At 38.3% G+C, this 27,828-nt stretch overlaps 1 protein-coding gene across 4 annotated transcripts; it reads right to left on the bottom strand.

Annotated features, from left to right (window-relative positions):
- Positions 1 to 26,143, bottom strand: ESD (esterase D; the record flags this gene model as incomplete). 4 transcript variants are annotated; one of them, XM_081083020.1, is made up of 11 exons in its annotated part: positions 15 to 237; positions 7,157 to 7,324; positions 9,338 to 9,436; positions 10,943 to 11,062; positions 12,577 to 12,701; positions 14,011 to 14,109; positions 21,360 to 21,448; positions 22,026 to 22,100; positions 23,292 to 23,342; positions 24,718 to 24,766; positions 26,043 to 26,137. In XM_081083020.1, the coding sequence occupies 8 exons, from the start codon at positions 22,091 to 22,093 to the stop codon at positions 157 to 159; spliced, it is 849 nt and encodes a 282-aa protein (XP_080939146.1). In that variant the 3' UTR covers positions 15 to 156. The 4 variants fall into 4 exon arrangements, with proteins under 4 accessions (XP_080939144.1, XP_080939146.1, XP_080939145.1 ...); XM_081083018.1 differs by lacking the exon at positions 23,292 to 23,342 and having other exon boundaries at positions 1 to 237; positions 26,043 to 26,143; XM_081083019.1 differs by lacking the exon at positions 23,292 to 23,342 and having other exon boundaries at positions 25,692 to 26,045.
- Positions 26,144 to 27,828: the final 1,685 nt, after the last annotated feature.

Consider the following 27,828-nt stretch of genomic DNA (forward strand, 5'->3'; position numbering starts at 1 on the left):
GAACACAGGTAAATAACTTTTAAAACCAGAAGGTTTCATATATTTATTCAGAAGGTGATTCAACTATAGAATGAAATACAATGTTTTGAAATCTTATTTCCCTGCAATTAGTTATAATTTTTATTATCCTGAAGAGATTCTCGTATATGAAGTTTTTTAAACATTCAGGTATTTTGCATGATGTCTGATGTGATCAGTAATAAAGGTAGCAATGAAGTAGTAGCTATGATCATAACCCTAGAAGACAAAATAGAGAGATGATAAGACATTTATCCACCATTCAGAAACACTGATATTAGGGACATTAAATCTCTCATATCAATTTGCTTATAAATAGCCAAAATATTATAATATGAGGCAGGTTTATAATCAGAATCAAGCTTACACTGTACTTTAACATTTTCACGGAAAATTAAAAGAGTGGCAAAAATATGAAGAAAGCCTGGCTGGTGTAGCTAAGTGGTTCACTGTCAACCTATGAACCAGGAGGTCATGATTCGATTCCTGGTCAGGGCATGTGCCTGGGTTGCAGTCTCCATCTCAGTGGGGGCCGTGCAGGAGGCAGCCAATCAATGATTCTTCCTCATCATTGATGTTTCTATCTCTTCCTCTCCCTTCCTGTCTGAAATCAATAAAAATATATCTTAAAAATATGAAGAAAAATTAAACATTCTGCATAGCCTTGTTTCTAGATGTTGCCATTTATATGCAAAGAGAGGAAATAACACATTAATTAAATGTACAGAGTAAAGCAAGGACTAAAAGAATCAGAATTTAGAGAACTTAGAAACACGGGTAAGAAGTTAACTCACAAAAGAAGTGCACTAACGAAGGATAGGAGAGGGAATGTTAAAATACAAAATGAGCATAAACAATATAGAGAAAGAACATGAAAATACCCAAATGATTGATTACTATTTGGGAAGCCAAACAGTCATCATAAATCTTGTTAATAATCCCACCTACACAGTAAAAGCATATCATATCTCTTCTTAAGGAAAAAGGAATAATTCATTAAACTTTGAAATCTTTAGCAATAAATCAAACTGGGTAAAAAGTTAATAAGTTCCTTTTAAAACTACTATAAAACAAAGAGAAAATGTAATGTGCCAGGCAGTTGAGTTGAAACAAGTATCAATCTATCCAGTCAATTAAAACCATTGATATAGGTTAAATGGAAAGGCAATCCTTCCTCAGACTTGGCTTCCAGTCGAGATGACAGTATAGGTAAATGTGGTACTCGCATCCTTCCACAACCACATAAAATTACAATTAAACTACAGAGCAACCATCACTGAGAATTGCCTGAAGCCTAGCTGAACTGAAGTCTTATAACTAAGGATTTACAGTAGTCAAGACTAGTGGGTGAGGCAAAGACAAGGAACAGGCAGGTCTCATACCACTGTGTAGCGGATAAAAATCAGGAGGGATATCTCTGAAGTTCCCCTGCAGAGTGCGGGGTCCTGGCTCCACACTAGGACCCCCAGTGCAGAGTTTCAGTGCCAGAAGAGAACTCCCCATAACTTCTGGCTGTAAAATCCAGTGGGGATTATGGATGAGTAAGACAGAGGGCTGCTAGAGCCCAAGGCATTCCTATTAAAGGGCCTGCATGAACTTACTCAGATTCACTTGCTCTGAGATACAGCTCTGGGTCAGCAACTCAAAAGGCACCAGGAATATATGAGGAACTAAATCATCAGGCTTCAGAAGGCTAGAGGGGCAGCTTTCTCCCTGACAAAAGTGCTAACAGAGGCCACAGTTACCTTGCTGAGTCCTCCTCTGCAGGAGCAGGCAAGAGCCATAGCTGAGTCTCCCCTCCAACCCCACTGGGTGATTCCTTGAGACTCTGCCCCACCTAACTTTTGGACCCACCCAAGTGGCTTCCAGTGGCTCTTCCATAAAAACAACCTGTCTTGGCTCATGTTGTGAACTTTCCTAAAAATCTCTCAAAGGTTCACAAACCCCAAACAAGCAGCATCTGGCCTCGGCATGCCCCATACCATAGCTAAGTGGCCCCAAGCCTGGCACTAGTGGCAGTTAGCCTCGGTTCCCAGCCTAGCCTCTCTCAGGCACCTCCGAGACCAGGATAAGTAGTAGCTATCTATAGATCGCTTAGTAACTCATGCTGGGTGGTCCTGGGAAGGACAGAGGCAGTGGCCTGCATCTCCTAGGAGGCTCAGAGCCAGCACATCTGGCTTCAGATCACACCAGAGCACCACCCAACCACCTCCACCAGTAACACTCCCAAGGGGATTACTTGATGGGCACCAGAGTCCTGCTGAAGTGAGTCCTGCTCCATAGGGTCAATTCCTACATAGCAGATCCTCTGCTATAGTCCCAACCAGTCCTCACAGCTGATTAGCCTGGGTGTCAATCCCTCCCACTGACATGCCAACAGCAATCAAGGCTCAACTACAACAGGAGGGTGCACAGAGCCCACAATGGGGAGGTGGAAGGGGTTGGTGCACCTGAAGGACCTGGCTTGAGTGCCAGGGGAGGAGGATATGCCCCTGGATAGTACAGGACACCTACTGCATATGGCCTCTACCAAACCAGGGAGGCATAGCAGTTCTACATAATACATGGGAACAAACACAGGGAGGCAGCCAAAATGAGGACACAAAGAAACATGTCCCAAATAAAAGAACAAAACAACCTCCAGAAAAAGAACTAAACAAAATGGAGACAAGCAATCTACCAGATGCAGAGATCAAAATACTGGTTATAAGCATGCTCAGTAAACTTAGGGGAAATGTAGATTAGCTCAGTGAGAATTTTAATGAAGAGATAAAAAACATAAAAATGGAGATATATAATATATAACCAGTCAGAAATTAATAATATAATAAATAAAATGAATAAATTAGAGGGAATCAACAGTAAATTAGATAAAGCAGAGGACCAAATCAGCTATTTGGAAGCTAGGGTAGCAGAAAAACACCCAATCATAACAGCAAAAAGAAAAAAGAGCCCGGCCAGTGTTGCTCAGTGGTTGAGTGTCGACCTATGAACCAGGAGGTCACAGTTCAATTCCCTGTCAGGACACATATTTGGGTTGGGGGCTTGATCCCCAGTGTGGGGCATACAGGAGGCAACTGATCAATGATTCTTTCTCATCATTGATGTTTCTGTCTCTCCCTCTCCCTTCCTCTCTGAAGTCATTAAAAATATATTTTAAAAAAATGAAGAAAAAAAAGAATCCATAAAAATGAGAATAATGTAAGGAACCTCTGGGATAATATTAAGCATAACATTTGCATCATGGGGATGCTGGAAAAAGAGAAGAGACAGCAAAGAATTGAAAACCTATTTGAAAAAATAATGCCGGAAAACTCTCTAACCTCATGAAGGAAATAGACATACAAGTCCAGGAAACACAGAGAATCCCAAACAAAATGAACCCAAAGAAGCCCACACAAAAACACATCATAATTAAAATGCCAAAGAGTAAAGACAAAGAGAGAATTTTAAAAGCACCAAGAGAAAGGCAGTTACCCACAAGGAAGCTCCCATGAGACTCAACTGATTTCTCAACAGAAACTTTGTAGACCAGAAGGCATTGACATGAAGTATTCACAGTGATGAAAAAAGCAAGGACTTACAACCAAGATTACTGTACCCAACAAGACTATCATTCAGAATTGAAAGACAGATGAAGAGCTTCCTAGACAAGAAAAAGCTAAAGGAGTTCATCACCACCAAACTTAGTATTACATGAAATGCTAAAGGGTATTCTTTAAGAAGAAAAAAAAAGGACACAAAATATGAATAAAATGGCAATAACAACATACCAACAATTACTTTAAGTGCAAATTGATTAAATGCTTCAATCAAAAGACATACAGTGGCTAAATGAGTAAGAAAACAAGACCCTTACATATCATCAACAAATCAATAAATGACAAGTGCTGGCGAGGATGTGGAGAAAACGAAACCCTAGTACACTGCTGGTAGAAATGCAGATTGGTGCAGCCATTACGGAAAACAGTTTGGAGTTTCCTCAAAAAATTAAAAATGGAACTCGCATTTGGCCCAGTGTTGCCACTTCTAGGAATATATCCTAAGAAAATTGAAACACTCATCAGAAAGAACTTATGCACCCCTATGTTCACAGCAGTGCAATTTAGAATTACTTTTCTGAGCCTGTCTCCTCATTTGTAAAACAAATGGACTGGAGCCATATATGAAAACCCACAGCAAACATAATACTTAATAGTGAAATACTGACAGCTTTTCCTCTAAGATCAGGAACAAGACGAGGATGCTCACTTTTGCCACTTCTATTCAACATAGTCTGGAAGTTCTAGCTAGAGCAATTAGGTAACAAAAAGAAATAAAAGGCACCCAAATTAGAAAAGGAGAGATGAAATGATCTCTGTTCCCAGATGATATAATCTTACATGTGGAAAACCCTAAATATTTCAAAAATAAACTGTTAGAGCTAATAAATGAGTTCAGCAAAATGGCAGGATACAAAGTCAACACACAAAAAAGATCAGTTGCATGTCTAAACATTAACAATGAATAATCTGAAAAGAAAATTATGAAAACTATTTCATTCACAATAGTATCCAAAATAAAATTCTTAGGAATTAACAAAAGAAGTGAAAGACTTTTACAATGAAAACTACAAAACCTTGAAGAAATGAAAGGAGACACAAAAAAACGGAAACACATCCATGTTCATGGATTGGAAGACTTAATACTGTTAAGATGTCAATAGCAATCTACAAATACAGTGTGATCCCTATCAAAATCTCAATAACACTTTTTTTTAGAATGGGAAATGTCAACCTAAATTTATATGAAATCTCAAAGAATTCAGAAAAGCCAAAACAATCTTGAAAAAGAACAACAAAGCTAGAGAACTCACGCATCCTGATTTCAAAATTTATTATAAAGCTACAGTAATCAAAACAGTGTGATAATGGTATAAAGACAGACACATATAGACCAACAGAACAGAACAGAACAGAACAGAACAGAACAGAGTCTAGAAATAAACATCTGCATGTATGCTTAAGTGATTTTTGACAAGAGTGCCAAAATCATTCAATGGCAAAAGGACAGTCTTTTAAACAAATTGTGCTGGGAAAACTAGATATCTACATGCAAAAGAAAAAAGTTGGATCCTTACCTAATATTATATACAAAAGTTAGCTAAAATTGAATGAAGTACCCAAATGTAAGTTCTAAAACTATAAAGGTCTTAGAAGAAAACATAGGGCAGAAGCTCCATGACATTGGACCTGGCAATGATTTCTTGGATATGAGACCTAAGGGCACAGGCAACAGAAGAAAAAATAGTCAAATCTGACTTTATGAACATCAAAAATTTTATGCATCAAAATACAGTATTAACAGAGTAAAAAGGCAACCCACAGAATGGGAGAAAAATATTTGCAAGTCATGTACTTTGTAAGGTTGTAATATTCAGAATCGAGAACTTTTAAAACTCAAAAACAAAAAGCAACCTAATTTGAAAATGGGCAAAGGACTTGAACAGATATTTCTCCAAAGTTATACAAATGGCCAATTAAGTACATGATAAGATGCTCAACATCACTAATCATTAAGGAAATACAAATCAAAAAGATATAGCCTCACATCCATTAGGATGGCTACTACCAAAAAAAGAAAAATAAAGGATGTGTTGGCAAGTATGTATGGAGATTCCTCAATAAATTAAAATAGAATTTCCATATGATGCAACAATTCTACTTCTGGGTATATATCCAAAAGAACTGAAAGCAGGGTCTTGAAGTGATATTTTTCACACATGTTATTAGCAGTATTATTCATAAGAGCTAAAATGAAAAAGTAATCAACTGTCATCAATCCTCTGACACATGAACGGATAAGCAAAATGTGGTCTATACATACAATGGAAATTATTCTGCCTTAAAACGGCGGGAATTTCTGACACATGGTACAACATGAATGGACCTTGAGAACATTAAATGAAATAAGCCAGTCACAAAAAGACAAATACTGTATGATTCTACTTATGTGAGATACTTATAACAGTCAAAATCAGAGACAGAAAGTAGAATGATGGTTGCCAATGTCTAGGGCGTGGGGATAGAGAGCTAGTGTTTAATAGGTATAGAGTTTCAATTTTACAAGATGAAAAGAGTTATGGAGATGGATGATAGTGATGACTGTACAACATTATGAATGTATTGAATACCACTGAACTGTACACTTAAAAATAGCTAAGATGATATGGTATTTATGTATGTTATTTTACCATAATTTTAGAAATTGAAAAACAAATAAAAGAAATAGATGGACAGAATAGGAATGGTCTCTCATTTGGTCTCATAAAGATAAAATAAGCTAATGCTGTGAAAACATTTCATAAACTGCAATGCACCACATTACACATTGATCTAGATTATTCGAACATTAATCATTATAATTAAATTGTAGATCAATGTACCTGACACATTACCCTTAAACATGAATGAAAATATTTTTAGAAATCACAATCATGTATAATTTTCAGTGTTCACTTTTCATTCTGAAAAAAAGGTTTTTGTTCATATTATATTCCAAAGCTTATGAATAAATATTTTAGAAAATAAAAGCAGAATTTCTTTAATTACAACTATATTAACATCGAGTTAGGTGACTAGTAAATAGTCAAAAGTATTTTAATCAAGGAAAACTTGCAAACCAACTGAAACTTAGAAATTATTCTTAAACAACTAGAAATACTAAGTAGCACAATATAAAGTGTACATGTGTATTTCAGACAAACAATATAAAGCATTTGGGGCTAAGAAGTGTACATAAAATAAGGTCGAAGCTTGTCCTTTTTATTCTACTACAATAGCTTCATGTATAAAGAAAGATATATCCAGTAATGTTGATGATTAAGTACCATGCAAGTATTTAAGCTTATTGTTATTTACTGTTTTTACAGTAGAAAATAAAACTGTAAATACTTTTCACCTCCAAAAGCTTTCTTATTTCTATGAATTTTTGTCTTACATATCATTAACTTAATAGAAAGGCTTTTAAGTATCTTATTATAATTAAAAAATATCTTACTACAGGTAGCATTTCAAATTCTAAAATAAAATTTAAAAAGTACTTGGAATCCTGCTTTTTAATACTTAGTTAGAATAAGCTAAGATTTCCTAATACTTGCCTCTTGTAACCTAAAAACAACAGGGATTTTCTTTTCTGTACAGGCAGCTATGAAGTTATCAGGTAGTAACTGTCCATCTGAAAGAAACTGGTCATCTTTTCCTTGATCAATTAGTATGTCAAGCTGAGAACCTGGAAAGGACTTCACAAGATGAGTAGCATCATAAGCCTATGAAAAGAAAAATATTAAAAAATAAGTGCCCAGAAATATATTTTTTAGAATATACTATACTAAAACCAAATAGAAATTTAAAGCCATTTAAACTCTAAGGCTGATTAAATTGGAAATATGCTTTTAAGTTGGCTTTATTTATAAAGTTTTCAGAATTCTTTCCCAATGATAGGCTCTTCCCTACTTTGTAGCAGACAGATACCAGTTATAAGAATCCTATATCTCAAGCATTCTATGGAGTAAGCCTTTTTTCTTCTAAACTTTTAAGGTTCTTAATCACCTCTCAACTCAAAAAACAAACAAAAAAACAACAAAAACAAAACCCTTAACTTTTTTCCTTTGTAAATCCCTTCACAAATTAACTATTTCTTCAAATTCCATTATCTTTTTCTATTTCCAAATCTTCTGTATTTCAAATAAATAAGTCTATTTTTTGTCTCTTCCTTTTAGCTCTAATTCCAGACATAAATACATTCAGCCCTACCTTTTGCTATCTGTTGAACAGCACAAAAGATCTGCTATCTCCAAGAATTTTCATGAAATCGTGAATAATCTGAATATTAACAACTTAAAATTAAGGAGCTGCTACTAGTTACAATTTTATATTTTAGCATCCACCTTTAAATATTCTTGATTATTCATATCTATTTAGTGACCACAACTTTTATGCATTGATCAAGAAAAACAAAAATAAAAATATTTCTCCTTCTAAAGCAGGGGTGGGGAATGTCTAGCATTCGGGCCATAGAAGGCCTGAGAAATCATTTGATCTGGCCCTGCCCAGGCATTAGGGGTGAGTTAATTAAATGTTTGACCAAAGACAGCAAGCTAATTTTAAGTTGATTAATTTTGTATGGCCCGCAAATGATGTTACAAATAACCTAATGGCCCTTGGCAGAAAAAGGTTCCCTGCCCCTGTTCTAAAGTATCATGCTTAAAAAGACTTACTTTCTTTAATCTTAAATTGCGAACCAGTAGTTTTATTGCTAGCTTTACCCAGTGGCCAGATAAGTTTCTATTGAATGAATATAAAAAATGTTTTACATAAATGTTAAAGGCACGCCTTAAAATTAAATACTCATTGCATTTTGAAGTTATTTATTACATGTTCTTATAAGCTAATATCTTTTTAAAGTATGATACTTTGTAAAACACTGTGTAATATGAAAACACGAGAACTCTTGTGATCTGTCTGCAATGTGTTGAAAGGAAGAAGTGGAAAGTGACCTATAAAGTCCAACTAGTTCTATGATTTCATAATTCTGCATGGCCTCCTCATTACAATAATAAATTAAATAATAGCCTAAACACAGCATAATTAAGATAAAATCTACTGCCACTTGGAGAAAAATTACATAGATTCCTTAAAGGTTACTGTGCCTCTACCTCATCCCTCCTCCTAATTAGCTGGTTTTCCACCCAGCTCTTTTATCAGACCATAAGTACCCTGTGGAGAGGAAAGGGTCATCACCCTCCTGACATAAGATCTCAAACTCTGCACAGACTGTGCACTTGGCGAGGATTCAAAATACTGGTGTAAGCACATTGTCAGGTCTCAAAGCACCTAATTTAATAATTTTCAACACTCTTCCAATACAACAAAAATTTAAACAAAACCAAAGAATATTCTAATCTAGTGAGCAAAGAATTGACTCTCCAGTTTATTAGACTTTCAAAGATCAATCTTAAAATAGGGGTCCACATGTAAATGACCTTGAAAGCACTCAAGTATTTTCTACTTGTTTAACAGGCCCATGATGAGTTCATTTGTAAAATATTCAAAGTCTGGGTGGAGTCTGCAAATGGCTCATTTCTACACAAGAGTAAAATGAGTCTCAGGAGAAAGAACTATTTTTATTTTCATATTGAAGCATTTGCTCCTATGCTTGAAAAAGCAATCTTGCTGTTGGGAATATTCTCATAAATGTACATTACACAATATCTATGTACAGCTTTTTAAAAAATTTGAAAACTTTAGAATGAGTATTGAGATAGACATCTGGTACCTACCTTCCATTTACCTTGATCTGCTCCCAAATATCCATTAAAGGCTTTTTTGCCCCAAGGACAAAGCACTGGATTGCAAATTGGAGCAAATGCTGACACAGACTTTAGAAACAAAGAAATTTAAAAACAAGTTACATGTTGCTAAATCAAATATGAATAGATATTTGAAACTTGCTTAAAAACTCAGAACTTTTTTTTGCAACTTGCTTATAACTCTTGACTTGCCATGATAACCCCTGTGAACAATTTTCCTTATGCTGTACTAGTATTATGAGCTTAGATTGTAAGATCTCTCCATAATACATCCTTTGTGTATTCTATTAAGAGAGCTAATAAACTACAGGTGCTAAAATAATACAAAGTGATACATTACATTTTCAATTAAGTAACGCACAATGGAAGTTTACTAGTATATTGGGTTTCTACTCCTTTCCTTGCTTAAAATTAATGTGTAGTAACATGAAACAGTTTATGCCTATGTTTCTGAATACATTATTAAATCTGAGACATATTATTTCTCTTAAACAGTGCCAAAAAAGCCCTGAACAATGCCATTAAATAATATAATTTTGTGTTCTGTGCAAGGTGATTTTCACTGGATAAAAATGCAAAGATAGAATCACTGAGTTTCAGAGTGTTTGTCAATGTTATGTTTATCCATGTCTACTAGCTTTTTTAAAGGACAAAAAAATTCAACCAAATTTGATTTTCTCCCTCAAACACAGTAAATTTGATTGCCTTATGCACAAAAAAAGAAAAATAAAACCCTTATTTTCTGGCATGACATGAATAAATTCAACTTTATAAAGCTTACTAAAAGGAAAATATTTGGTACTAAAGCAAGAAACTGCTATGAGAAATATTTTCATTTCTCAGTGGCACACACAAATGATTAAGTTCTTCCTAAGGGAAGGAAATGGATTAAACATATTTTGAGGTCTCTAATAGTCTTGTGATTCTAAAGACAGAAGCAATCTTAAGATGATCATTGCTTCAAGATTTCCTTTTTCCATACTATGGTATGCTGTGCTGCACAGTATAGCATTCTACATACAGTGGTTATTCCAATTTGGCTTAAACAAACAACAAAAAAGTAAAGCTTCAAATAAATAAATAGGAAGGCTGAGAGTAATATTTTTCAATCAAGCTGCATTCCAATTTTCATCAGAGGCATTAAGAATAGAGAATGCTTACATTTTTCAAATCATGAATAACTTCTCTCTCAAAAAACCTAAATCAACTTTACAAAAATATTCTTGGTAAAAATATAAGTACATGATATAATATTAATCAAGAACAACCTTTAGAAAAGAAAATGCCTAGAAAACTATAGTTTGAATTGAAGCAATAAAATATGATACAATTTTTTAATACTTCTAGTAAACCCACAAGAAACCACTGTGATTGAATTCTTATGCTTCTGAATATGTAGCATACATTGTGTGGTCAAAATTAATACTCCTCCCCTACAACCTCTTGAAATTCCCAACACTTCTAGAAAAGTTTAGTTCCAGTACTATAATAATATCCTAACTTCAATCTTTGAAAGTTCCTAATATTATATTATCCAAGAGAGATATTTGTCACTAGAAGCTTAGGTAACCTTACTTTGTATTTTCCAGGATTCTTTAAAGCACAAATCAGAGCTCCATGGCCTCCCATGGAGTGGCCAAAAATAGACATCCTTTGGGGGTCCACTGGAAAATTGGCATTTATGAGTTGAGGAAGCTAAAGATTTAATAGTGTGACAAAAGATATGAGAAAGTTCAATCTTTTCCAGTTATATAAAATAATTACACAATCAACAGTTCTAAATCACAGTCTTACAATGGTATGAATTAGTAAAGTGTTTTTTTTTTTTTTTAAATCTCAGGTAGACAATGATAATTAATATATCACTGGAGAATATATGGCATATCTTCCTCAGAAACGAACTTTAAGAAGATGCATAAAGGACCTTTAAAATGTCCTAAACCTTTGACCTAGGAATTCCATTGTTTGGAATCTATTCTAAGGGAAAACTCCTTAAGGGAAAAGAATTATACAAAAAGACAATCAATGCAATAATATTTATTATGGTAAAAAAAAATGTAACCATAAATATCCTACATTAGGACAAAATTAATTATGGCATATGACAGCAATTATTAAAAGTATGTTATCAATAAATATTGAAAATTATTTTTTTTTAAATTAAAAAAAAGAGTAAGATAAAAAAATGTTTTACAATTATAGAAAAACTAGTCATACCAAAAAAATGTGGAATATACCAAACACAGCCATTATTTGGATAGGATAATGGGTGACTTTCATGTTATTGTTTCTGAGCTTTTATAACACTAGAGGTTTGGTGCAAGAAATTCATGCGGGGGGGGCGGGGTGTCCCTCAGCCCAGCCTGCACCCTCTCCAATCTGGGATCCCTCTCACAATCCAGGACTGCTGGCTCCCATCTGCTCGCCTGCCTGCCTGCCTGATTGCCCCCTAACCACTCCCCTGCCAGCCTGATCGATGCCTAACTGCTCCCCTGCCAGCCCGATTGGCCCTAACTGCCCTCCCCTTCAGGCCTGGTCCCCCCCAACTGCCCTCCGCTGCAGGCCTGGTCCCCCCTAACTGCCTTCCCCTGCAGGCCTGGTCCCCCCTAACTGCCTTCCCCTGCAGGCCTGGTCGCCCCCAACTGTCCTCCCCTGCAGGTCTGGTCACGCCCAACTGCCCACCCCTGCAGACCATCTCTGACCACATGGGGTGGCCATCTTGTGTGTTGGAGTGATGGTCAATTTGCATGTTACTCTTTTATTAGATAGGACAGCATACATTAACAATTAAAATCATAAAATTTAGAAAAATGCATAATCTGAACATAAATATTAATAAAAGTAAAGCTTTACTACTTATCCTTGCTAACTAAGTCTTCATTAATCACTATAAAATGTCTGAATGAACCAGCTGTTAGAAAAAAAAATTTTTCATAAGCTGTTTTCTTTGTGTAACCTGGGCAGTACACACAGATATCAATATAATTACTAAACTCTGTAAAATTGTATTTAGTATTAATTTAAATGGCAGCAAATAGAATGATAATACTAGTAAACCTTAGAACTTTCACTAAGATAATAAATTTGTATAAAGCAGCTTCAACAATACCATATTCTAGTTTAAAATTCTCAGGACTATAAGGATTTTGTGTCCAAAATCAAGTGTTTTGTCCATCATGGATTAATAATTACAATATAAATAAAATTACCTCCTCCGTTACATAAGAGTACATTCTGTAGTTAGTTTTCCAAGGATGTTCAGTGGCATCCACATAAAACCCAGCGCCAGTGCCAAAGTCCCAGCTCTCATCTTCTCCTTTAATATTGCAGCCACCTATCAAGGAAAACTTGTGGTTTCATCTACTCTGTAGTAATGGTCCATGTTTAATTGCACACTTTTAAATGAATCTGAACGTTCATTTGCTTTAAAGCTGTTAGCCAAATATTGTGGGCCTCTCTTCTTTGCTTTTTGGGGCACAGGCTTCCTGACCCTCTTGAGTGAGGCCATGTTCTAGCCAATGAGGTGAGAGAAAGAATGCCCTTCCAGGTTAGGGTATTCACTGCCAACATAAGCCACCTGGCTTTGATGATGAAGTTCCCCACCTACACTTTCTCACTCAATTTTACCTGTCAAAGGGCTTACATCCTGTTTTTATATTTCAAAAATGTGCTGAGATTCCTTCTCTGATGACACTCGCCCTTAACCGACACTTCCTATAATTCTCTTTATCACTTTGGTCTTAGAAGTGACAGGAGACAAATGCTTGCATTCAACTTATTATCATAAACTCAGAGTGTCTCCTCATATACTTTGGAATCATTCCATCGTGTTTCCCCTATTTACCCATGTCTCATTGGGATTTTCTTGTATTCCTTTTAATTTATTACGATTTATTTTATATATTTACTTATAGCTAAAAAGCCAACCATTAAAATTTTTAATAGAATTAGAGTAATAGGTAGAGTAACTCGAAGGAAATGACCTCTTTGTAATATTCAGTTTGCCCTTTCAGAAACATGATAATTTTCCATTTATTAAGGTTTTCATTTATGATCTTTAGCAAATTTTATCATTTAAAAAAATAAATCTTCATAGTTTTAAAGTTTATGCCTAGGCATTTTATACTTTTGATGCTATGTTGAATTAAATTTATTACATTTCTAGTGAGACATGTCTTGCTTTTGTGTAATATAGCCTGTGAAAGGAAATGCACTACTTCCCAAGGTCAGCCATTTAACTTTCAGATAGTTTCAGCTGGCATTTAAATTCCATTTCCTAAGACTTCCAGGGTCACAAAAGAAGTTTTAACTATCTGATGGATTAAGCTGCACAATGTTTAATAATCTCTAATGTAAACATTCTAGTCATTTATATTAGGACTAATCCTTTTTAAACTGTATAATTATTTGATAACTAACAGGGATGAGAAAAGACAATTATTATATGACAAGACAGTTTACCTATATAATACAAAATGTATATAACATGGTATTTTAGAGTCATGGTGTCATTCGAAAGATTAACAGAGATATAGCAAAAATATGAAATTAATTTTATAGTGTGTGGTATATAATATCCCACTTATAATTTAGTCTTTAATATTTATATTATTTACAAAGTACTCAGGAACAAGAACACTTACGAGGGCTGGTATCTGGAGCAATGACAACAAGGCCATGTTCTGAGGCAGCCTGATGATAACCAGATTTTGATATAAAATTCTGTTCTGTGCAAGTTAAACCTGAAGATCAAAAATTCTGTTATCTCATGCTATATTGCAAGTGATTTATAAGCTTTAATACTTTTATAATATAGAAAAAGAATCTCATATGGTATTATGAAAAAAAAAATTTTTAAAGAAATAATTCTAAAGAAGATGCTTCAAGTTCCCCTTCTCATAAAATTTATAACAGTATTAATCTAAGATCTGAGTTAGGGTTAAATGCTCCCTTAGCTGTTCTTTGAAAGTCACTCACCAAAGTTTCAATCACTAAAATCTTTAGGATCAGATGCATTTTGGAATTTAGAAATTTTCAAGCTGTAGAATAGCAATATGGCGCATAAAACCAGCATTATAACAACCCCAGTGCAACGTTATCAAACATGCTAATGAAATATGTTACTATTTCATCAAAACATAAATATTCACAGTGAGAAAATACTATGGTAATCATAATACAAATAACTTAATATTTATATATACAAGTAGTTCACAGCAACAAAATTCAGCCTAATCATTTTGGTATTCCTCAATGTACTAAGAAGAGGGTAATGGCTATCATATACCTTCTTTAAACTGAGTTTAAGACCATTCTTACAATTGTTTCTGCTACTTTTCCTACCTCTAAGCTTTTCAGTTATGTGATAGAAGAGATGATTTACTTCTCTTGTTATGCGAGTCTGATAAGACTGGCCAAAATGTGAGAATGGCCAAGAATGAACTGGCAATAGATGCCTGAGTCCAAAAGCACTTAACCCAACAGCCCTTTTCCAGTAGCCAATGATAAATATCCCACTACACCTGATAATTAGCACTGTGAAAGCTTACTGATATGCATGATGCAATATGAGTTACTACAGAACACTTTTATAATTTCTATTTATCCCCTAATAGCAGTACAGACTTATGAAATGATTGCCTAATCAAGATTGGCTAAATTAATAATGTTTTAGAAATAATTCTAAAAAAGATGCTAAAGTTACCCTTTTCATAAAATTCATAACAGTATTACTCTAAGATCTGTCTTAAGTTAAATGCTCCCATAGCTGTCCTGTGAAGGTCATATAAAGTTACAATATCATTGGATAAATTGTTATGGAAGTTCATGGTTAAGTAAACCATTAGGACATACATACTTTATAACATAAAACTGCAAGTAACATTGGATAGTGTTATGGAAGTTTATGGTTAAATAAACCATTAGGATATACAAACTTTCACTAGTCATGGCAAGAGAACAAGATCCTTTCTATCCACCATGTTCCTTTGTAGCACATCTTCCAGAGATATGAAAGCCATATCAGGGTGAAGAACTGCTCCAAATACAGATAAAGGGTCAACGATTTTGCTGACCTTAACATAAATGTACTCCAAGGAGGAAGGATAATACTGTAGAAAGCAGGGGCTTTGGATTTCAGATAGGATCTGGGTTCTCTATGTCACTCAACCACTTATTTGCTAAACAAAATCAGGAAAGTAAGTCAAATATTCTGAATGTCAGTTCTTTCATTTAAAAAATGGGCATAAGCCCTAGCCCAGTGGTTGGCAAACTGCAGCTGGCGAGCCACATGTGGCTCTTTGGCCCCTTGAGTGTGGGTCTTACACAAAATACCACGTGCGGGCGAGCACGTACAGTGTGATTGAAACTTCGTGGCCCATGCGCACAAGTCAGTATTTTGTGGAAGAGCCACACTCAAGGGGCCAAAGAGCCACATGTGGCTCGCGAGCCGCAGTTTGCCAACCACGGCCCTAGCCGGTTTGGCTCAGTGGACAGAGTGTTGGCCCACGAACTGTAGGGTCCCGAGTTCAATTCCAGTCAAGGGCATGTACCTTGGTTGCAGGTTCCCTGGCCGTGGTTGGGGTGTGTGCAGGAGGTAACCGATCAATGTATCTCTCTCACATAGATGTTTCTCTCTGTCTCTCCCTCTCCTTCCACTCTCTCTGAAAATCAATGGAAAAACATCCTCAGGTGAGGATTAACAAAAAAAAGAAAGAAAAATGGGCATAATATTGTCTATTTTTACTTCATAAAGTAGTGTGAGGATTAAATGTGTTAACATGTGAAGAGCTTTGAATTGTGTCTGGTACACAGTGCATAGTACCTTGCCCTTGGGAAATGTAAATCTGTTTAGAGATCAGAAGAAAAAATGTTTTTCTAGTTAGAACACAAGTCCCTCTATTAAGGTAGTAGGGACTGAATTCTAGAATAATAGAAATGAAGATAATTCTGTTAGTAGTATTACTCTCAAGAGTCTGGAGATGATTACTACTTAATATCTACTTGATCAACTGCACTTATTTTATATGAAGAGCTGGGTTTTTTTGCAACAACTTTATCAAGGTACAATTCAGATGCCATATAATTCACCCATTTAAAGTGTACTACCTCAATGATTCTTAGTATATTTATAATTATGCAATCATCACCATTATATAATGTTAGGATATTTTCATCACCCCAAAAAGAAACCCCAAACCCATAAGTAGTCACTCCTATTTCTTCCAACCTTAGTCCCAGGTAACCACATACTATTTTCTGCCTTTATGGATTTGCCGTAGCGGGTTTGGCTCAGTGGATAGAGCCTAGGCCTGCAGACTGAAGAGTCCCAGGTTCGATTCCAGTCAAGGGCACATGCCTGAGTTGTGGGCTCAATCCCCAGTAGGGGGTGTGCAGGAGGCAGCCAATCAATGATTCTCTCTCATCATTGATGTTTCTCTCTCTCCCTCTCCCTTCCTCTCTGAAATCAATAAATATGTTTTTAAAAAGTTCTCAAGGTTCATCCATGTTATATGTAGCATCTATGAGGACTTTATTACTTTTTGTTTTTGAATAATATTCTACTATATGGATAGACCACATTTTATTTATAATTTCATCAATTGATGAACCTTTGATTTGTTTCCACTTATTTGCTATTATAATGTATAATATAATGCATGAACATTTGTGTGCAAGTTTTTGTGTGGACATGTTTTCACTTCTCTTGGGTATATATACATAGCTAATGAAAGACTGGTTTGTTTGTTTTTTGGTTTTTTAAAAAAAAATATATTTTATTGATTCTTCACAGAGAGGAAGGGAGAGGGACAGAGAGCCAGAAACGTCGATGAGAGAGAAACACCGATCAGCTGCCTCCTGCACGCCCCCCACTGGGGATGTGCCCACAACCAAGGCACATGCCCCTGACAAGAATTGAACCTGGGACCCTCCATTCCGCAGGCCGACGCTCCATCCACTGAGCCAAACTGGTCAGGGCATGAAAGACTGTTTTGATGGTCACTCTGACTTGGGAAAGATGCAATACACTGAATCCAGACCACCTTCTAGAATTTCAGTTTGAATGTTTGGATTTTTATTACAGTTTATTAATTTTAGAAATATAACAGATGATGTAATCTTTAATTATTTTCCTTCAATTTATTGGAAAGTAAACCTTCTAAAATTATTTTGTCATTATTTCTCAAGTGTACTAGTTAATTTTACCTTTTTTCAGAAAATCAAGCCTTAATTTCCAAGGTATATCTGTTCTTCAGCATCTCACTATGGAAACTATCGCATTATTTGATGTAAATAAATAAACATTCTGTTTTTTATACTCATGAAGCTCAATGTTTTGTCTTAATGGATTTAAATCTTAGTTAGGAATTTAGGGTCTTATTATTATAGTACCTATTATACAACACCTGGTACTTCTGATCTAGATTATTGTTCTTTTAATCAAGAGATCTGACTTAATTGATCATATCAGAAACAAAAAGCAGAAATAACAGGAGAAAGGACTAAATACAGCTCTGGACCATGAATTAGAAAACTTGTTCACCCTGTTATGAGATCTTACATGTTATAACTTCACTGGGCCTATAAAATAGCTCACATGATTTGGAAGATCATCTTTAGCTATGTTTCTAAAACAATTAAACATGCAATTTTGTTATTACTGCTTTTGGCAAAACCCAATAATCTTCTGGCAAAACCATTTGCTTTTTTTCACAGTAATGCGTCATTGAGTTAAAATCAGATAGGCACTTAATTTTTACCATTTAAAATATCCATTCTAATTTTTAAAGATTGGTACGTAGGGTTATCCTTGATAAAACCATACGTAAGAGAAGATTTATTAAGTAAAGTTATAAGAAGAAATTTCAAGGAAACATAGATAGCACTCTATGCCATAATTTGGTTTCTAAGTCTCTCCTTGTAATGTTTGCTTCCATAGATGAAGTGCCAACATCTTGTAAAAGAAGTTAGCACAGAGGTTCAAAACTACTGGTGGCAAAACTTTACTCTCTCAAAAATCCATTTTACAGTTTTTAATATTCACCTGATTAAGAAGCATTACTATTATTTGTAATTTTTCCAAACTGTTGCCAGAAAAGATCCATGGAGTCCAATTAAAATATTCCAGACAACACTATAAGAAATTACTTGTCTGTAGTTCCAAATTAGTGTGTCATTGGTGTCCTGGTTTTACCTTAATATTGTTCTATGTGAGTGGTGAAATCTCTACAAGAAATGCTTGGGTAGGTAGGTATGAACTAGGTAAGTAACTTTTCTAAGCTCTTGCCATTGAGTCCAGAACTTTACATTCTCTGTAATTTAACTTGGTCTAACTGAAAAAGGAGTGAAATACATTGGGGTGGGCACACAATGCAATAAATACACAGATGATATACACTTGAAGCCTATGTAATTTTATTAAGCAACTAGGGGCCCGGTGCACGAAATTCGTGCACTGGGTGGTGGTGGTGGTGGGGGGGGGGGTGTGTGTCCCTCAGCCCAGCCTGCCCCCTCTCACATACTGGGAGCCCTCAGGAGTTGAACCCCATCACCCTCCAATCGCAGGATCGGTCCCTTGCCCAGGCCTGACACCTCTGCCAGAGGTGTCAGGCCTGGGCAGGGGACCCCCATCTCCCCCCATCACTGGCTCTGACCCCCGCCCAGGCCTGATGCCTCGGCCAGAGGGGTCGACCCCCATCACCCTCCGATTGCCTGATTGGCCCCTTGCCCAGGCCTGACGCCTCCGCCAGAGGTGTCAGGCTTGAACAGGGGACCCCCATCTCCCCCCATCACTGGCTCTGACCCCCGCCCAGGCCTGATGCCTCTGGCCCAGGAATCATGCCTGGGCCGGGGACCCCCATCTCCCTCTGATCGCTTGCTCCACCCCCTGCCCAAGCCTGATGCCTCTGACCCATGCTTCAGGCCTGGACAAGGGGACCATAATATCCACCCAATCCCCGGCTCCGCCCCCCACCCAGGCCTGATGCCTCAGCCAGAGGAGTTGACCCTCATCACCCTCCGATCACCAATCCCCGGCTCCGCCCCCGGCCCAGGCCTGATGCCTCGGCCAGAGGAGTTGAACCTCGCAGGTTGAGGGCGTGAGTGCGGTTGGACACCGCAGCCGCCCCGCCGGCCCGCGTCCGGGTCTGCCGGCGGGATCGGGTCTCGGGCAACTGCTGGCACTCACACCCCCAACCCACTCTAGGATGGCGCTGTACCATCCTGCCTGCAATATGCAAATTAGCTGCCATCTTTGTTGGTGGTTAACTGCCATCTTAGTTGGCAGTTAATTTGCATATCTCGCTGATTAGCCAATGAAAAGGGTATCGGTCGTACGCCAATTACCATTTTTCTCTTTTATTAGTGTAGATGTCACCCCAATACATTTAATTAAAAAAAATAATTTTTAAATGTGATTTTGTATTTAGTAAAATAGCTTTATTATTTTTGTGGGGGTGGTGATATGTGTATAAAACATCTACACTAATAAAAGAGAAAAATGGTAATTGGCGTACGGCGATACCGTTTTCATTGGCTAATCAGGGCTATATGCAAATTAACTGCCAACTAAGATTGGCAGTTAACTGCCAACAAGATGGCGGCTAATTTGCATATGTAGGCACAATGCAGGGAGGCGAAAGGGAAAGCAGGAAGAAGCCCCCTGCCACTGACAGTGATTTGAAACTCAGGGGGGAGCTAAGAGCTGGGGGGCATGATCGGAGAATCAGGCGCCTTTGCCACCCTGGCCAGTGATAGCAGCCATGATCGGAGAATCAGGCCATGATCGGAGCCATGATAGGAGAATCATGATCGGAGAATCAGGCGCCTTTGCCGCCCTGGCCAGTGATAGCAGCCAGCGATGGGAGCTGGACACGGTCGAAGCTGGCAGTCCCAGGAGCTAGGGGTCCCTTGCCTGGGCCTAAAGCAAAGCCCACGATCATGGCGCCCCCCGCTGCCACTGCAGGTCCCCGCTGCCTGGGCCGGACGCCTAGGCCAGAGGCGTTAGGCCTGGGCAGGGGCGGAGCCTGCAACCGCAGGGAGCTGGGGATCCCCTGCCCAGGCCTGACACCTCTGCCGGAGGCCTCAGGCCTGGTCAAGGGGCCGATCCGGTGATTGGTGATCGGAGGGTGATGAGGGTCAACTCCTCTTGCCGAGTCATCAGGCCTGGGTGGGGGGCGGAGCCGGGGATTGGGGGGATATGATGGTCCCCTTGCCCAGGCCTGAAGCCTGGGTCAGAGGCTTCAGGCTTGGGCGGGGGGTGGAGCAAGCGATCAGAGGGAGATGGGGGTCCCCTGCCCAGGCATGATTCCTGGGCCAGAGGCCTCAGGCCTGGGCGGTGGCCAGAGCCAGTGATCGGGGGGAGATGGGGGTCCCCTGTCCAAGCCTGACACCTCTGGCAGAGGCGTCAGGCCTGGGCAAAGGGCCGATCAGGCGATTGGAGGGTGATGAGGGTCAACGCCTGAGGGCTCCCAGTATGTGAGAGGGGGCAGGCTGGGCTGAGGGACACTCCCCCCCCGCCTCACCCAGTGCACGAATTTCGTGCACAGGGCCCCTAGTTACTGTATGAAATCCATAGATTTCTAGCTATGATTTTTAGTCATGCTGTTTTATGGTTATATGCAATTTAATCAGCCTTTCAAGTAAAAAAATTGGTGACAATTGTCCCTTAATATTGTATCAAGGTCTTCCCTGGGACAGGTATTGTCTGGGGAAAACCATGTCCTACTGTTTTTAGTCTTCCTCTCCCTAGAATTTTTAACAGGTAACATTTAGGTAAAATTAAAACAAAACAAAACAAAGAAGAAGTGAAATAAATTTAATTCAGCAGTCATGAAATTATTCTCAGGATAAAGTAAGAGTAGACTATGACAATTTCCTAAAGCCTTATATAAATGGCTCAGAAAGCAAACTAGTAAGTCAAGATAAATGAGTAAAAATAAATGAGCCAGTTAAAAAGAAAATCCATTTTAAAACTCAAATACTTAACACTTACCAGACAGCCAATATAGTGCAGGGCACTTTCCAGTTTCTGCCTTTGGTGGTAAGTAGATGGCAAATTTCATTTTGCAGTTCAGTTCAACACTGCAATTTTAACAGTCACACACACACACACATACACAAACACAAAATCAATGCTTCTCGTCAAGACAGAAACATAAAATAAATGATTTAATGCCCAAAGTAAATGATTCCACCAACGTTTAAGGAATGCACCTTGGCCCTTAAAGAATGGGGCCAACTTAGGCTGGTGATTTATCAACTGACCTGAGCCTATTCTGTGCACACAACACAGTCATTTTGGCCAGAATAAATTTAAAAAATAAATGTAATATGCTCAATGTGGCACTAATATTATTTAAAGAAAAACTGTTTCTGTTTTAAAATGATGTATAAAATTTCATGAAAAATTTATTCTAAAAATATCAAATTATATGTTCACTCATGGGCACTGAAATGTACCACATCCTTAATTTGCTCTTTATCACTAATATTTTATTAAAATAACTACTACCAAGGCTAGATAATTTTCATTGAAAAAAAAACCACAGATATTTTTCCATGTGAAAGTAATTCATGCAAAATGACCTTTCATGGGCTTAAAGAATTAAATGAATAGAAGCATGCTAGACATCTAAAATTGCATCTTCTTAATGGTTACCTGTCATGTTCAAAAACTTTCTGCAATCCCCCAAAGCATTTGTTGCTGGAAATCTGTTTCAATGCCATTCTTTTCCTATTAATGAAGATTAATCTCATTAATTTCTATAGAATTAGTTCCTGAAAAATTTTAAAACAAAACTGTTTTCAGATAAACTATCCAATCATAAAACTGTTTTTTCACCTGGACTTTTGCCTCACATGCTAATTTTCTCTAATAAATAATATTAAGAAACTAACTTTCATACACACATTTTTACTTGTTACCACTTTAAAAAACTTTAATACTTTGGTGTGTCATTATCAATTTATTAACAAGTGTTTTTGTGTATGTGTGGACTACACCAAATTCTTTATAGAAAGAGGCAGAATATAAATAAGTAAAATAGAAACATCAAACAGACTGTCCAACCTATGAGGGAAGGCGGGCGGGGGGTGAGGGGGTGAGAGATCAATCAAAAGATTTGTATGCATGCATATGAGCATAACCAATGAACACAAATGAGGGTGGGGGGTTGGGGGGGGGCGGAGGTGGGGGTGGCCTGGGAGTGGTCAATGGGGGGGGGGGGAAGGAGAGTTATGTTAATACTTTAAACAATAAAGAATTTAAATTTTTAAAAAAATAATAAAAATAAATAAATAAAAGTACAGCTTGTCATGGGGAATTTTGAAGTTTGGTAATTCTTTTCTCTCCAACAAATCCTTTAAATTTTCATAAATAATTTTAAATTTAAATGTTAAAAATACCACACATTATTAATTTTTAAAAATAAATCTAAAAATTGGAGAATCATCTTTATCATTAAGTGCTTACTGAGCAAAGAGGAACCAGACTGACTCTGGTTTGTATTTCTCAAGAAAGGATTCCCTCCCCCTCAAGTATTACCACTTTGGTGGTCTTTTCAGTAAAACGTTCTGTATGCTGATCAGATACAGAACTAGGGTTATTCCTCAAAAACATGTAACAAAAACCTTATAAAAGCTAATTTTGAAAATGTCTTTGCAAAATTCTAAACAAGCCCTAGCCGGTTTGGCTCTGTGGATAGAGCATCAGCCTGCAAACTGAAAGGTCCCAGGTTCAATTTCGATCAAGGGCACGTGCCCGGGTTGTGGGCTCGATCCCCAGTGGGGAACTTGCAGGAGGCAGCCAATCCACGATTCTCTCTCATCGTGGACGTTTCTATCTCTCTCTCCCTCTCCCTTCCTCTCTGAAATCAATAAAAATATATATAAAAAAAATTCTAAACAAGATTAGTTTCAATCCTACCTTGAAGCAATCCCCTCAATAAATCCAAATACTCAGATTTGCATTGGAAAGCTGGAATTTGAACCAGAAATTAATCTATCAGAGACTGTGCTGCTATGCTCTCCTGCCTACCTAGATAGTCTTTAAATACTCTGTGTTTTAGAAACTCTAAGATTGAAAAATGTTATAGGATTAAGGTACTACAATTATAGAGAAATCACCTTCTATTCATCGACTTATGCTTTTAATCTATAAAGGATAAATTCTTAAACAACAAACTGCTCGCTAGATGTTATTATTTTTTAATATTAACTTCAGCTGCTCTTGCTCAAGATCCTATCTTAAATAATGAACTAATAGATGCATTAATGATGTGCTGAATTATTCTACAGGGAAATCCTATTTTCTTAAACCTAGCAGGTACTATATCTGCTGCTTCCCCAAAACAGGGTACGCTGAGTCTGTATCTAGTACATAAGAGTTACTAATTATTTGTTGAATTAATGAATGATTAAATTTTAACTTCTTACTACCTATTATGTGAAAGTTTTAGAAATTAATTTGTCCTGCCCTAGATGGTTTGGCTCAGTGGATAGAGCCTCGGCCTGCAGACTGAAGAGTCCTGGGTTCGATTCCGGTCAAGGGCACATGCACAGGTTATGGGCTCCATCCCCAGTAGGGGGTGTGCAGGAGGCAGCCAATCAATGATTCTCTCTCATCATTGATGTTTCTGTCTCTCCCTCTCTTCTTCTCTGAAATCAATAAATTAAAAAAATAAATAAAATTAGTTTGTCTTTATTTCTATCACTCCATACTTTGTTATTCATTTTAGTAAACTATAGTCTATTTCCTCTGGTCTTTATTCAAATTCAAAATCAGATACTTTCCACTTGGTCAGAGAAAAAGTAAAAATACTGTTTTTTTTAAATTTGTAAAATGAATAAAAAATAAATAAAAGCTTTACATTTTTTTTCTCTAACCATCCATTTTAGAAACTACTGTCAATTATATATCAAGAAAAAAGTTAGGTTCAGTAAGAAATATGACATAAGCTAAGAACTAGATATACTGTGATTTATTATATGACACACTAGGTAATTTACATTATTCATTAAAAAATTTTTTTTAAAATATACTTTATTGATTTTTTACAGACAGGAAGTTAGAGGGACAAAGAGAATCAGAAACATCGATGAGAGAGAAACATCGATCAGCCGCCTCCTGCACACTCCCTACTGGCTATGTGCCCACAATTAAGATACATGTCCTTGACCGGAATCGAACCTGGGACCCTTGAATCTGCAGGCCAACGCTCTATCCACTGAGCCAAACCGCTTAGGGCAATTTTTCATTAAAATTTTTTATGAGCGAAATAATGTTTCAAACCAAGTCATTACATTTTTCATTCAACTTCAAAGTAACATACAAGATATAAAACTTAAATTACCTGTCTAATTGCTAACTGCTCTTTTGTCTGTACCAAAGGGTAGATGATCCTGGAAAAAAACACAAGTGGTTTATAAACAGGATATACTTTTCACAACTAAGGTTATACAGACATGTATAGTAGATTAATCAATCATTCTTAACAGAGGCATTTTCTTCTCCTTAGATAGGCGACTGTTGACCCTGGATGTGGTAGCATGGAAAATGAAGCTGGTAAGACAGCACCACTACTTTATAGGATTAAGGTACTATAATACACAATTTTTAAAGTTTTAAAATATAATTTAGAAGTATAAGATGTAGTCAAATCCTGAGAGTGAAGAAAATAGGAGTGGGGACTAGAAAAGCAGAGAAAGATAAAAAGCCTAGATCTGTCTGGCCAAGAATTGTAGGTCAACCCTAATTGAAGCTAAATGTCATCCACCTCCAGGAATTTGTTTTTTGTATTTTTACACATTCTCTCCTTCTTGCCATGAGTCTCCAGTTTTCCATATATCTCTACTTGTGTTTTTGCTCCTGTTCTCTCACACTCCCTGATGTCGCCCAGTTCTTCGCAGTGTCCCACTGCACTGGCTCCTAGCAGCCCACACACAGCTCCCCCCAGCATCCCGGGCTACGCGCTGGCTGTGCCCGGGCTGCACGAGCGAACTCGGTGTTGCTCAGCGCGCTGCTGGCTCTGCTGCAGACAGATGTCAGCTCCCGTCGTCCCCACGCCCTCAAACGACCGCCCACCACGTCTGCTCAGAGGCCATCTCCTGATGACGCCATGAGGAATGTACCCAAGGCCACCCCCGAACTCAAACAGGGCATTTACAACACAAACAAGAGTGGCAGAGAGTCGCAGGTGCTTCAGGAGATGCGGGTCCCCGTGACCCCGGGGCGTGATCCCGGGCCGCACCCTCGGGCGGCGCACCGCTCGCCCCTCACGCGGCCCGGCATCCCGAACCGGGCACCTGAACCGGGCACGGGGACTACCATTGCTCGCGGCTGGTTTCCTCCATAACCGCGTGTGCGCTCTCCTCACGCGGCGCAGGGCGGGAGGCCACGGAGCGGGAAAATGTGCGGGCCTGCAGCGGACGCGGCTGCCTCCCGGCGTCCATAACGCACTCGAGGACTCCAGTGAACGCAAGGAATTTGGACAAAGTCCTCGCCCCAGAGCTCGGCTGCAGCCCGGCTGGGCAGCGAGCGGGCCAGGCCCGCAGTCTCGGCGCTCGCGTCCGCGGGCCCCACCGGCCTCAGCGAACGCCCCGACGCCGCCGTGTGGCCGGTGCAGCCCGCGACCCCGGAGAGCCGAGCACAGCCCCCGCGGCGCACACCCAGCCTTACCTCCGGCGGCGCGGCAGGGCCCGAGGTTGGAACCGAAAGGCGGGGCCTCAACATGGCCGCTGGGCCCCGAGCCTGGGCCCGCCCCTCCGGAACCCGCCCCCCTCGGCCAGTCCGCCCGCGGCTCCGCCCCTCCGGCCCCGCCCCGCCCCCCCACCCCCCACCCCTCACCCCTCACCCCCACCCCCGAAGCCCCAGGGGGAGGCTCCGCCTCCTGCTGCTGCTCGCAGGGGCCCACACATCCAAGACTTACCTGCATGGAGAGCGCACCATCTTCCCAGAGGCAACAGGAAAGTTCCTAGGTTGGAAGAAACCCGAGTTCTGGCCCAAGTTAACTGGTGGGCAAGGTTTCCACGTAACTCTTTGAAGCTATTTGGAAACTAGGACATAATTTCAAACCCACAAAAAATCTTTCCAGTATACCCACTTGGTACCTGGAGTTAAATCTCTGGAAACATAATAAGAACTCCTTTTCCCCCCTCTCTCAAGGAAAGTTAGTTGAACTGAGTAATGGTTGCTAGTTGGTGGCTTACAACAAATCTTCCCTTGACTTTTTTCTTCTTTTGCTTGATTTAACTGATTGAGTGTACTTTGTCCGTTGAGAAAATGAATCTAATTACAAAAAATCTTTAAAAGCTTTTTTAACCAACAGCTAGACTCACAGATTGTAAATAATATCATCTGAAAGGCAGGACTAGTTTCATGGGTGTGCAATCTATGTAGCAGAGCAAGATTCCTGCTTTGGCTTAATTTTCTGGTTGGCTTCTTTCCTGTGCCACATTGTTTATTGTTTTTTAACAAGGGGCCCATATATTCATTTACACTGGGCCCTGCAAATTGTGGGACTGATCCTGCTGAAAGGACTGGTAGGTGAATGACCTCTATGGGAAGCTGACAAATTACCTGACAGAATTGGTTTTGTGGCCCTGGCCTGAACCTGTGAACCTGTGGGTCAATTGGGACTCAGCCTGTAGATCAAACATGTCAAACTCAAAGGCTAACACTGGCCAAATAAATACGGTTTAAGTTTATGTGAGCCACAAAAAAATAAAAATAAAAGCTTCAATTTTCATAGAAATGTAGGTTTATTTCAATAGAGACATACTGAATACAAAGGGCTGAAATAAATGAGTAATCGTTAACATAAAATAATAGAACATTTTAATAAAGATTAATATTTTTCCTTGAACATTAACTTACCAAACACTGAATAACTGCACAAATTAATAAGCATAACACAAATAAACCTATTTTTCTTGTTCTCCAAAAGCAAAATATTTTCTGTTGCACACACCAAACAAGTCAGTCCAAGACTAATGACGTGGCAATCGGCTGCTAAAATATTCACTGCTAGTATTAGTGGAGAGAAATGGTGCCACCTGCGCATAAGGCGTGTAAGGGAAATGAGTGCAACACGATTATAGTAATCAGTCATTAGCGAACATTGTAGTTCATTATTAATAATTATGTATAACAGGATATTGTAAAAATTAAGTTACAGAATTTTTATTAAAACGTTTCTTACATACCGTTATATTGGCTGGGCTGCAAAAATATTCGTTGTGGGCCCTGAGTTTGACATGCTTGCTGTAGATAATATGTATGTGTGGCAGGATAATAAGAAGCTAGGAAAATTCTTGGATAAGGGGAAACTGAGATGAGAAAATTAAAAAAGGCCAAACAATTTGGGCAGCTGGCACCCAGCTTTTGAATCAAAAGACCTTATCTTCCCCAACCAAAGACACTTGAGAGCAAATGGTTTATACCTTCCTCCTTAACCAGAGAATGA

The sequence above is a fragment of the Myotis nattereri genome (genome assembly GCF_964212035.1).
Source record: "Myotis nattereri genome assembly, chromosome: 2".
Classification (NCBI taxonomy): Eukaryota; Metazoa; Chordata; class Mammalia; order Chiroptera; family Vespertilionidae; genus Myotis; species Myotis nattereri.